At 37.5% G+C, this 12,512-nt stretch overlaps 1 protein-coding gene and 1 long non-coding RNA gene across 8 annotated transcripts in view; one reads left to right on the top strand and one right to left on the bottom strand.

The window, feature by feature from the left end:
• The window catches only part of MYO16 (myosin XVI), a 329,444-nt gene that overhangs the window by 47,271 nt on the left and 269,661 nt on the right, over window positions 1–12,512 (bottom strand). For all 7 annotated transcript variants that reach the window (XM_085552537.1, XM_085552506.1, XM_085552526.1 and 4 more), the window contains 4 exons: window positions 9,828–9,924; window positions 5,863–6,109; window positions 3,627–3,934; window positions 619–1,821 (listed from right to left, as the gene is read on the bottom strand). In XM_085552537.1, coding sequence (XP_085408663.1) covers window positions 619–1,821; window positions 3,627–3,934; window positions 5,863–6,109; window positions 9,828–9,924 — 1,855 coding nt within the window. The remainder of the gene's footprint in view (window positions 1–618; window positions 1,822–3,626; window positions 3,935–5,862; window positions 6,110–9,827; window positions 9,925–12,512) is intronic.
• On the top strand, window positions 3,843–7,657 carry LOC146762705 (uncharacterized). The gene is made up of 3 exons (XR_014947967.1): window positions 3,843–3,977; window positions 5,200–5,277; window positions 6,898–7,657. It is a non-coding gene; the product is annotated as an uncharacterized LOC146762705 (long non-coding RNA).

Below are 12,512 nucleotides of genomic sequence, written 5' to 3'. Positions count from 1 at the left end.
AGAAGAAGACTACATATCCCAGAGAACAACAGGGTTAATGATAAGTCACGGGACCAGGACGCTGTATAATCTCGTTCCCAGGCTGGAGTGCCCTTCTTCTTCTCTCGAACTTCTCGGAGAGTGGGAAGCGTTCCAGCCGTGTCGCCTAAAGTTCACAGTAGGCCTCTCGGTTTTCGGGGACTCTCTCTCTCTGTTTCGTTCAATTTGTTAGCCTCAATTATATTATATTGTGTTATCTTGTATTTCGGTATCATATTTAGTAAAATAAGTTTTTCCTCCTTAGATTGTCGCTGTTTTATCCCACTCCCTTTTTCCCCCTCCTTTCCGGGCCCCGGGAGGGGGGCCCACGGGGTGGCTTCCCCTGTCACGGGCATAGGTAAATCTAAGTAACCCGTGACATTGTGTCATACAAATGTTTTGGTAAAAGAAAAACTGACATCTAAGAGAAAACCTGAAGGCCAATATTCTTCATTTGCAACAAATTCCACACATTTCTTACAATTACAATCTTTGTTTAAAATGAAAACAAAAACAAACAAACAAACAAACAAAACACAACCAAAAAGAAACATGTAAGTTTGTTCTGGTGCAGAAGAAATAAACAGAGATCAGCCTTACCTTCAGGCTCCCTGATCTTACGTCCCGCAGCAGATTTCCGTAACACACTCCGTCCTGAGTTGAATAAGCTTGCTAACTCATCAAGGGGACTGGTCAATGACCTTGAGTTTGTAGGGCTGTATGGAAATGAAGATGTTGAATTAGAGTTCAGTTTCCTGTGTTCTGCTCTTCCCACCTTTGGGGAGTAAGGCAGTTTGGAGAATGGAGAAGGTGAACATCCAAGCTGAGCAGGGTTTGGTCTCTGAGGTACTTTTGACAGATCTGAGTTTGTACCTGTTTTCCCTGTATTAATCAGAAAACTAGCACAAGGCTCTGGAGGAAATGCAAAATGTGTGGAAGCCCGATAGGAAATAGGAGGTGGTACAGGAGGAGGAGGTGGTGGAAGAGGAGGAGGAGGTGTTGAAGGTGGAGTCACTTTGCTGGAAACATTGAATATAGCCAAGCCTGGAGATGCTGGTCTTTCACTCTCCCCCTTTTGGCTTTTAGAGTACTGTGGTGATAATGGACTTGAGCCTTCTGACTGCACAGGGTATTTTAGGTTGGTTTCCAAGACAGGAAGCTTTTTAACTTCTAGTGGTGTGAGAGGTGATTCATCAGAAGCAGGAGAACATGTGACAGGAGTTGGAGGAAACACGAGAAGTGGTGGCCTGTGAGGGAGTAAATTAGGGAAAGGGGCTGGAATGTCACATGAGTCTTTATAGTTCAAAGCTGCTTGACTGTTTCCATCAAATGTTCCATCTTCAATATGAACTTTTTTTTTGCTTTCAAACACCAGAGGAGGAGATCCAGTTGCTATTGGAATTATTCCATTACCGTTGCTTCCTTCTTCTGGGAGAAAATACTTCATTTCTTCATATACAGACTCTCCTTGCTCTGGGCATTCTGCTTCAGCAGAACTGAGTTTCATTGCATTCCCTACCATTTCAATATAGACAGGCTCATTTTCTTCCTCTTCTTGTGACATATAGAGACTCAATGTGCCATGTTGTGGCACATCAGCAGAAGCTGCTCTCTGTACTCCCACGGTGTCATAGCTACCTTGTTTGGCTACGGTGTTTGCCTGTTTCGCATCCCCAGGCTTTTGGCCAGGTATTTCTTCATAAGAGCCACTGAGTTTTGTATTGGGACTTCGTTTTGGTTTTCTGGGAGGTATTTTTTTCATGGTACTATAGTCATCACTGTGTGGCCTTGGACGGGTCAGAACTAGGAAAGTGAAAAAGATGTGTGTTATTAACAGATTGAGATTAGTTTTTCCTTACACAGGTCTAGTACTTAAGCTTTCAAATCATGCAAATATAATTTTACCATTAAAAAAGCTACGTACGGAGGAATTCAGTCAATGTATACATATTTCAAAGAATAAAATGCATAACTTTCAGTATTCCAAACCACAAGCTTTTGTTGCCTGGGCATACAATCTGCTTTGGTAGCCTCTACTGTCACTAAAACTATCACCCAAGAACATATTTTTTGAAGCCAGATATTCACTTTAAGGTCTGTAATGCATGGAAATATGTGCTTGTTATTCCTTTTGCCCCAAGGGAGAGAATAGAAGCGTGTGCTTTTAACTAGGAGTTTCACCATAGCTCTACTCTAACATGCATGTTATCATCAGTAACTGAAATATCTGACTTTTATGTAGTATATAAAATTCTAATTACAGGCAGATATTATCCCTATCTCTGCTCCTTTTGTATTGCTGATGTGGAAATAATTTTTAAAGTTAGGGAATCACATAGCCTACGGGCAATTCCTCAACTGAGTATATAGTTAACAAAACTAGATGTATTTTCACAGCCTCCAGGCACAGATAGAGTGGAGATAATAGATACTGATCATCAATAGGTTATTAGTCTTTTAAGATAAAAATTAAATGGTGTAAGTCAGAGCTTGTTTCAGACAAAGACTCAGGAAATACATAATACTTGGAAAATGAGCACAGCAGGGAAACTGGTCCAATCATTTTGTGAGTGTATAAGCATTACTGCTAAGACTACAGAAATGTATCTAAATTGCCATCCTTTCAAAAAGGTCTGCTAGAGTGTTTTGGCTAAATCAACCAATTCTTCTAAGGCTGTGCACTGAATGCCTAAACCACTGCAGAGATCCATAATCCATGCTGAACTTGTTTAAAACTGCTTATACTGGACACACACAAGAGTTCACCTCTTATAAGGAATCTGAATGAGAGAGGTAGAGGTTAGGAAAATGGACCTGCATCTAATAAACTGGGCATGAGTAACTATTTTGCAAGAGGGAGCTGCAAAGCTCTGCAGTCAATGTGAAGGTATAGAGAATGATTACATATAGCTTCAAACAGCCTGAAGAATCTTTCTTGATAAGCTTAGGGGATTCATTACATGAAATAGGACAAATTAGGCTTGTCAAGGAAAAGCACAATGTCTCCCCTCTCTTAGTCTTCAAATGTGTGTATATGCTTCAAATGTGTAGGAGGGCGGAACAGTTGAACTCAAAACTGGACTTAATGCACTGTAATGCAATGCAGCTCTTCTAGGGCTTTAATAGTGCTTTCATTCCAAACAAAAATTCACCATAAGCAAGTTATGGCACAAACATAAACCACTGAATGTACAAGTCATTTCTGTGAACATGGAGAAAATGTAGGAGAATGTTTAATGTTTAACTTGGTGAAATTCAAGAATCTGGCATCCTGTATTAGCAATGCAAGGTATTCTAACAGTTTAAAAGGTGAAAGAAAATGGTCAGTGGGGTAGAATAGCTGGAGCTGACAAAGATCATTTGTCTCCAGAGGGAATTCTGCAAACAGGCTCAGGTTGTTGACAAACGAGGCCATTAGAACACATGAGCAGTTATTTGCTGATTTGGAGCAAATGATAAATTGACTACCTTTATTTACTGCCACTGAAATATTTCACGGAGGCAGGGCTTTTCAAAGGCGCTTGACCATGTTTGGAAGGATCAAAGCGGAGGGAACAAATCAATAACCTAGAATAACTTTTGTGACGCTTTCCCCCTTTCTGTCTGACCTTCATTAGCGGCCTCCTTAGAAGCCGCCGACAAGCAAGCGCTGACGGCCTCATAGGAAGCGCTCAGCCGTGTGTTGGGGTCCCGCTTGGGTTTGGGAGGAGGCTGTTTCCGTGGAGACGGCAGGCTGCTGCTGTCTTCCATGCTGAACACTGAGTGCAGGGATGGAGACCTGATGGACGACCCAGCCGCAGAATGTACCAAGCCTTCCACCGCCATGGGGACAGGCACAGAGCTGGAGTGAAAGTGCTTCGGTGCTCGGTAGCCAGCAAAGCCGTCCTCAGGGAGCTTCCCACCCTTGTCTTCAGCTCTGAAAAAACACAGAGGAGAGGCCCAGATGCATTATTCGAGTGGTAACAATGAACCTGTTCATGCAAACATAACAACAGCTTTTTGGTAAACAGCCTCCTGCCTCCCCTGCTGTGTGGAAGGGATGTGTGTAGTAATCTCCTGACAAACAAATCCAGATCAAGCTGCTAGCTTTCCTCCATTTCCTGTTTCATGATAAATTGGGACACTGGCTCTTTTTTCACACAGATGCAGCTTTCCTTAAGCAGTTTCACATTGTGGATCAGACACTCCGTGAATGAATTGTTCACACTTTGATTGTTGCACACAATCAAAAGCCGCGTTTCCAATCTGAATGATAATTTCTGGGAAATCCATTTTAATGGAAAGTTACTGAGGCAGCAAATGCTGAGCCTTTATCACTATTTTCTGAAAAGACAACAATAAATTCTATTTAGATAATGCAAATCTGTAAAATATTAATGACCCTTTTAACCAGCTACAGTGGCTGTCTGAATGATTCCAACTAGATATCTGCATATCCTCCTGTGGAGGCTTATTTGATAGCTATCCTTTTAAAGATATTAATTATGACATTATGCTTAGTTACTTCAATCACAGTTTTGGACTTTTGCTTATTCCATTTTTATTTTTATTTTATTTTATTATTTGCTATTTCAAAATGTACAGAGAAATGATGTTTTTCAGCCGCTTCCAACAAACTGATTTTTACAGAAATTCTTCAAATATTTTACTCTTCCAAAAATCAAAATGCTGAAAACCTGGAGTGGCAGCCTATTAGATAGATGCCTGTACCATCATTTTACAGACAAATTGCCAAGCATTAGGTTGGTTTTTTTTTTCTTTGTTTGTTTGTGTTTTTTTTTTTAAATTGTATTTCTGTATGGCAGATCACCAGCAGGGCTGGAATTCATGCTTAGGATATAGCCAGCTGCCCATGTTGTAAATGAAACAGCTAAAGAAGAAAGTGTGGTGCTCAGTGGATAATTTGTTTTCACTATAATGTTTAATTACAGTCTTTCTGACAAAGGCATTTCCTCCAATATGTAATCACTGGGATATCTGAAGCTAATTAAGCAGATGCACTGCCATTTTCACTTTAATAAAGTCACTGACAAAAGCAATGAAAGCAAAGGCAGTTGTTCCAGATGAGAATTAAGTTCCTAAGGAAAAGTAAATATTTGTATGTCCAGCAAGTTATTAGAAGCTTTCCTGTTCTTGATTCACACCTGTTTTTAACTGCAAATGCTATCTTTGCCCATTCAGGTATCTGAGAGAAAAAGACCTGTGACTTCCCATCCCTGGGAAAACGCTCTCCAACCATTTGGTGGATTTGTAGAACAGGTACTCTTGAAAACTCCGATGGGAGCTAAACAAAAAGGTTTTCATATATTTTTAAATAAGAGGAAAGAACCCTCTTCACAGTCTATCTAGTTCACTGAATAATCAGAATTTCTTGGGCTGCCCTTTATTGTATTTTAATGTCTTCTTTGCTGTTTTTCATTATTTTGGCCATCTCCCCATGCTGAAATTCTCAGTTAGATGAGTTCTGCTTTTTTTTTAGTTGGTTTCATGAAAGTTCAACTGTAATCCATTTCTCTTCAAATTAAAAATTTCTGGAAAAAAATAAAATAAAAAAATAGATGACTCAGAGGCTTGAATAAGTTCCTATAAAGCTCAGTCTGCCCTGAATAAGATATTACTGATGTCCTTATGTTTCTGGACTAAATCACCTGCTCCAAAGAAAAACAGTGTCAAGCATTGATCTGGGTTGAATACATACTTGAAAATGCTCTTGCAGTTTTCAAGTTATGCTCAAGTCATTTGTGTGACTTGGAAAGGAGGGAAGGAAATCATAAAACTGAAGAAATAATTTAATTCCCTACTACCCAATCTAGGATATATTTTTTCAAAGCTAAGATATCTTACCTTTTGTGGACTTCATCTGGTCTGTTTCTAGCCTCTAGCTTTTCCCTGTGGTAAGCAGCATTCATCTCATTGCGAATCCGGTCATTTTCCCGAGCAATGTCAGAAGCATTTTGAATGACCAAGGCATCATATGTTTTCAGCCCCATATCCTCAACATTCTGCAAGAAGCCTTTGACTGAGGTGATCTCTTGCTGTTTGATGCTCATCTTCTGTAGCACACGCTGGCGAGCTAGAAATCCTCTCACAACTACCATAACAGAAGAGAAAATAATAGGCCAATGGAAGACAACTAATTAAATAGTGAATAACAATAGTTTGGCGTGTTCTGCTGTAAACACAAGTAAATCAAGTTCAGTAAACATCTCATACAAATAGTGAAATAAACATGCATTGTATACAACATACAAAAATGATGTGCCTGTTTTATATTGTCAGTGCTTAAAACCAAGTATGACAGCAAATTCATTCACAAATTTAAGCTACCAGAACTCAAAATGGCAACTTTCACTGAAATTTATTTTTGTTTCTATTACAACTGGAAACTTGGATGTCTGATGCAGAATGCAGAAGTATATATTTAAAAAGGAAAGGTGAAAGGTCGTTTGTTTTAAAATAATAACCTAAGCAAATGATTATTGTGTTGAATTTAGTAGAAATTAAAAGACTATCTGCATCTGTTAACAGTATTTTTGACATTTCAGTGTACCAAAAAATGGGGAAAAAAACCAAACAAATAGAAGATCTTCTACTGACATCTAAAGACATTTTTTTTTTGCTCATTTTCTTTCAGCAGAAACAATTAATGCACATTTCTGAAATGCTTCTGTCACATCATTTCCATTTTTCAGCTTAAAACTTTCATCTATGTTGCATCAGCCATACATATCTAATAGGCCTATTTTCTTACTCTCCTTGTCAGCCTTATATTTTGGTGTAGTTGCCATAATGGTTTCCTGTGTTACTTTCCTAAACATGTATATTCAGTACAACAGTTTTTACTCAACCTAAATAATGCCTTATCCTCTGAATTTTCAGAAGTATCCAGCTGATTGGAACCAACGAACGGTGACTTCTGTGACCATGATGAATCCAGCACTAAGTCAATCACTCTACATGGAACCAGTAATGTTAGTATGCTTGGATACGTGCACTGCCTTGGGAGGAAAGCTATGCTAAGTAAAGTTGTTTTGTCTGTATGTTTGTTTTTTTAAGCTCCCCAGGATGATGTTTCTTTACAGGTCTACAGCAACTGTTGTGTACCTCACAGGGAAGAACGTGTGTTAAAATTATTTTCTTGGTACCTAAAATATTGCATATTTTCAGTGGCTCAGCTTTGTTTTGTGGTTACACAACAAAACAGGTCAAATTTCATTATTCCTTATTATGTTTACTTTCATTTTCGTCAACTCAGATTTCTTGATAAGTAAACATGAAGAAGCCTGTATAAGATGTTGATTTGAGTTTTGGAGATGCTAATGAAAATAGTTGTAACACAGAAATGCTACCATGTGTGGGTCTTCTTAACAGTGTAATTCAGTGTCAGCCACACTTGCACTTCTGAGTAGTATTAAATGACAGTCAAATTCAATTAATCTAAATGAAAAACGTAAACAGAGGAAGATACAACTAGTCTTCTATGAATGTAAGATGATCCTTAATGCAATAAATAGATAAATTGAGGGCAATTAAAGGCATTTCATATCCTATATCCTCACACATGTAACTCAAAACACTGTTTTTGATTTTTAGAGATTCTCTGTGCTTGGCTGATACAATATAAGAAAGAAAAAGAAAAATATGTTCAGGTATTATTAGTCATTCAAAATTCACTAGGTTTGGAAAAACTTAAGTTCATATGTTTGGTACTGTCTATAATGGACAATTTTGAAAGTTTACATTATTTTATAATCATAGCCAGTTATGTCAGTCTCCAAAGCTACCTTCTAAAATAAAATCTGACTTCTTAATATCTGAAAGATTAATGCACTTACCCAATTGAGTTAAAAAGGAAATTAACAGCACAGCTTTTGTTGATTTCTTTATGAGAATTCACAAGGGATATACACATTACTGGGTCTGAATTTATAATGTTGCTGTTGAGAATGTAATGGAATCATGTATAGAACACGATCAGAGTTCACTGCTTACAAGTATTAAAAGATTCAAAAAGCTTAGAAGTCAAAAATTGTTCCTCTGTTTGAAGGGTTTTGTCTTCAGTTCAACACAGAAATAAACAAAACAAGAAAAGAAAAAACACAAACAAATGAAAACAAACAAGGAAACAAACAAACAAACAAACAAACAAAAATAATTTCATAAGCTCAAAAACTGCCATGAAATGAAAACTGTCATTTCTTGGATCTTTACTTCTAACTGTCTGCAATTACTGAACAGATTCTAAGACTGTGCTCTGAACTGGGTACTCATTTATGTAGATCTACAGTAATGCTCACTTATGAAGATTAGAACAATTCAGGTTAGCATCCTCAGGACATAAAATCACCTAATTCTTAACAGATCATCTAAGGCCATGACAATGATCAGAAGAATTAAAATTCCACGGATCTGACTTCAGTGAGAAAAGTTTTAACCACTGTGTTAAAACTGTACTAAAATTAGTTCTTAATCTAGTTGAACTGTTAAGTAAGACTTTAAGGATGATGGATTTTCCTATAGGTACAAAAAAAATTCTCAATGATTCAATATGAGCAAAATTTCCCAAATTTAGTTCTTATTCTTATTGGGAGAGGCAAAGTGTAAATGACAAAGCCTATCAAGTCTGACTAACATCTGACAAACAAGATAAATCTTAATTTTTCTATTTTTATTTTAAAAAAAAAAGTGTTAAAGATTGCAGATAATTAGGTAAACAATGCAGTGTTTTAAGGAACTAAATATTTGAGATTCTGATAGGAAATGAAACAGGAAATCAGAAGATAGGAAATCAGAAGGATAGCAACTCCTTTAAAAATGTGCCAAATAATGGGTCAGTGTGATCTTAAAACAAAACATAGAAGAAAAAGAATGACTAAAAATAATTTAAAAAAAAATCTACTACAAAAACTGCAACAGAAGGAAAGAACAAAGAGAACTAAACATACAAAATCATTCTTATCATTATCATTATTCTGTTCATGATATATTTGCACAAAAAGGTATTTTGTATCCCTATTATTATTTAGCTTGGAGAACAGAAGGCTCCAGGGAGACCTCATTGTGACCTGCTTGAAGTGAGTGTATAAACTGGAGGGGGGACAGCTGTTTACAAGGGTGGGTAGTGATAGGACAAAAGGGAATGGTTTTAAACTGAGACAGAAGAGGTTTAGGTGAGATATTAGGAGGAAGTTTTTCACACAGAGGGTGGTGACGCACTGGAACAGGTTGCCCAGGGAGGTTGTGGATGCCCCATCCCTGGAGGCATTCAAGGCCAGGCTGGATGTGGCCCTGGGCAGCCTGGTCTGCTGGTTCGCGACCCTGTACATAGCAGGGGGGTTGAAACCAGATGCTCATTGTGGTCCCTTTCAACCCAGGTTATTCTGAAGTTCTATGATTCTATTTGTCTTGTGACTCAAAGTTAAGAGGTAATACTAATGCCTTTAAAAGTCAATGAAAATACTTGAAAAACAAAATACTCAAGCTCCCCTCAGTTTTAATTGCAGTCAAAACAGTTTTCCATAAAATTATGTTTCACAAAGTGTGTTACTAATATTTGCATCATATAAAGAAAAAACCAAAAACCAAAACTGTATAAGAAGTTAGTTGGAAATATGTCCATAGGGAAATAAATAATATACAGCAATTATTCAAGGAAGAAAAAATAAAAAAATACCTTTTTTTTTTTTGTTTTTTGGTGTTTTTTGTTGTTGTTGCTGTTTTTGTTTTTGTTTTTTGTTGTTTGTTATGCAATATGTTTCTTGTCAGTTTACAAAGTGACAGCTCAGGAATATTTGTTCTGCAATTGTTACCTTTTTGGCAGGTTATAATTTTCTTCTGAAGCTGAAGGCACAAATCGTTGAGATGGTCAGCTTGCCAGTACTTAAGAAACACTTTTCGGACTCCTATCTAGAATACAAACAGCAGGGAAACTTTCACCATCAACAGAAAAGGCCAAAATAATGACAAGTAAATAACAATATGCGCACAATCCTACTGAAGGTTGAGATCAGATCTGCAATATTAGGCTAGTACAATACCAATAGTTGTACAAGAGGTATCATCACTTGGTTGAATAAAAGACATATTTGAAAAGGATGAGCAAGCTGTCAGGTATACATTCCCCCTTGAGGTCCAGAACCATCCAGAACAAATACTAAAATCAAGTTAAACACTGGTTGGAAAATAAAGCGTTCTGAATGTAATCACACTAATGTGACAGTTTAACAGAGAGAAAAAAAAAAAAAAAAAAGTTTAGCTTAGCTTTTACAAAACATGGGGATATGAGCAAGGGAAAAGGTGATTAGACATACATTCAAGGGGAGAAGAAAACAGCAACAGGCAGCTGCCATCCATGGAACAGGAAGGATTCTGCCCACTAGTGAGAATGATTCCTACCCCATAAAACTATGAATCTTAGCTCCCGGAGCTGCCTGTTGAAGCTATTCCACAGGTCTCTTCCTAGAATCAAGCCTGAGCAGTCAGATATATTTGTGAAAATGGTCCTCATGTGTATTTAATAGAGTGTATGAGCTTACTCAGGTGCTAAGCAGTTGTTTGGTTGAATTCATTTAGTTCTTAAAGGGTCTCAATAAACACAGAATCAGTAAAGGATCTTCCCTTTTTAAAGGAAAATAACTTGTTACAGCAAAAGGAAACGTATTCTGAACACGATGAAACAATCCTTTTCTGTATAATCTTCAAAAGCATTCCTTCCTAAGAGACTGATTTTAAAAAGTAACTGGGATAAATAATGTGTTTCCTTATACCGCTTTTCTTCTTGGGAATTCTGCACAACAAACCTTGCTTCAGCGCTCAGAAATAAGATCAGTACCGGGTAGCGAGCCAGTGAAGATTATAGGTTTTGTCTAGCTATTAATTTTATATGACTACTGATTAATTAATACCAGTCCGGCTGAAATTGCAGAGATTCATTCCAACTCCTGCTTGTACATAGCTCACAAGATCATTTTCTTGTAACTGCACCACTGTACTGCACTGTTGTTTCTTCAGTATGGCTACTGGAGACGGCTATTGGTAGGGAGATTTGCACGCAACTATCACTGTTGGCAGGTATACCGCACTGCTAGAGATAAACTACTGAAATTTGGGGCATATTTACCACTGCTAATCTCCACTAAGAAAGCTCGGAAGTGGCTGGGGGCTTTTTCCTTCCTATCTACTCCAGAGAAAAACTACTTTGTATCAAATGTTAAGAGTCCCTTATTCCGAGCTTTAAGCTGACGGACTATGACTGAGAACCAACAGATTTTTAGTTAAAATCAGATGCCCTGAAATTGCAAAATTATAATTATTTCTAAGTTTTTTAATTGTCAGTATCTCTTTTCCCAATAATGTAAGCCTTTTTTTGTTATTGAAAAGTACATGAAGGCAAAGTGCTAAGCAAAGCATACTACTTGTCTCACCATTGGAGAAACTCATAAATAGGGAATAGGTTTTCTTTGCAAGCTGGAAAATGTATGGAATGGCAATTTTATGAAACCATGCAGCTACAGAAATACTGGCATATAATTTAACCATTCCAGAATAGCTCCTCTGTTCAGACCATCTATTCTGGAGTAATCCTTCTACTTAAAAATTGAAGTTATTATTCCAGAACAAAATTGCCTTCGTCCGAGAACCCTGTTTCTAACAACTGAGGCTACCCTAGCAAAACGGTGTCATTATGTTTACTTAATAGACCCTCTTGAGAGATGCCTTATAATTTTATAAAGTCACATTCATCTGAAGCAATCTCATTGAGTTCTCTTTAGGCTGTCAAACTCTTCAATTTCCCAAATGCGGATTTCAGACAGAAGTTTTCACTTTTCTTCCTGTGCTTTTAGAATTCTCTCCTTGCCTACTTCGTAGCACTCCAAATTCCTTCTTCAACAATCAACTGAAGTCTGCTTCATTAACAGAGCTTGCTACATTTCCTTAGGAATTTTTCAACTCTACTTCTTTTTCTCCTTCTTTGTTCATAAAAAATATAAGAAAAAGAAGTTAACTACTTTATTCAGTTTAAATTTGCTTCTCTTTCAGACATATAACTCCATGTAATGAACAAGGAAATTTTTCATGTTCGTTGCAGCAAACCATGCCAATCATCTCCTCTCCTCTCCTCTCCTCTCCTCTCCTCTCCTCTCCTCTCCTCTCCTCTCCTCTCCTCTCCTCTCCTCTCCTCTCCTCTCCTCTCCTCTCCTCTCCTCTCCTCTCCTCTCCTCTCCTCTCCTCTCCTCTCCTCTCCTCTCCTCTCCTCTCCTCTCCTCTAGCATTCTTACTATTTCTGAGTCTCAGGTTTTCTTCCAGGACATCAGAACATCATCTCGACTCTTCCCACCACATCCATTCTGTCACTACAAGCTGCAAATTCCATAATGGTCATTTAAAAAAAAAAAAAAAAAAAAAAAGAAAAAGAAAAAAAAAAAAAAGAAAAAAAAAAGAAAAGAAAGAAACACCCATTTTATTCTATTTATCTTTTCAAGTAGCATACTGAA

The sequence above is a fragment of the Coturnix japonica genome, chromosome 1 (genome assembly GCF_054131305.1).
Source record: "Coturnix japonica strain WE chromosome 1, WE-NBRP24, whole genome shotgun sequence".
Taxonomy (NCBI): domain Eukaryota; kingdom Metazoa; phylum Chordata; class Aves; order Galliformes; family Phasianidae; genus Coturnix; species Coturnix japonica.
The sequence above is the reverse complement of the archived record's forward strand: the minus strand, read 5'-3'. Positions and strand labels throughout refer to the sequence as shown.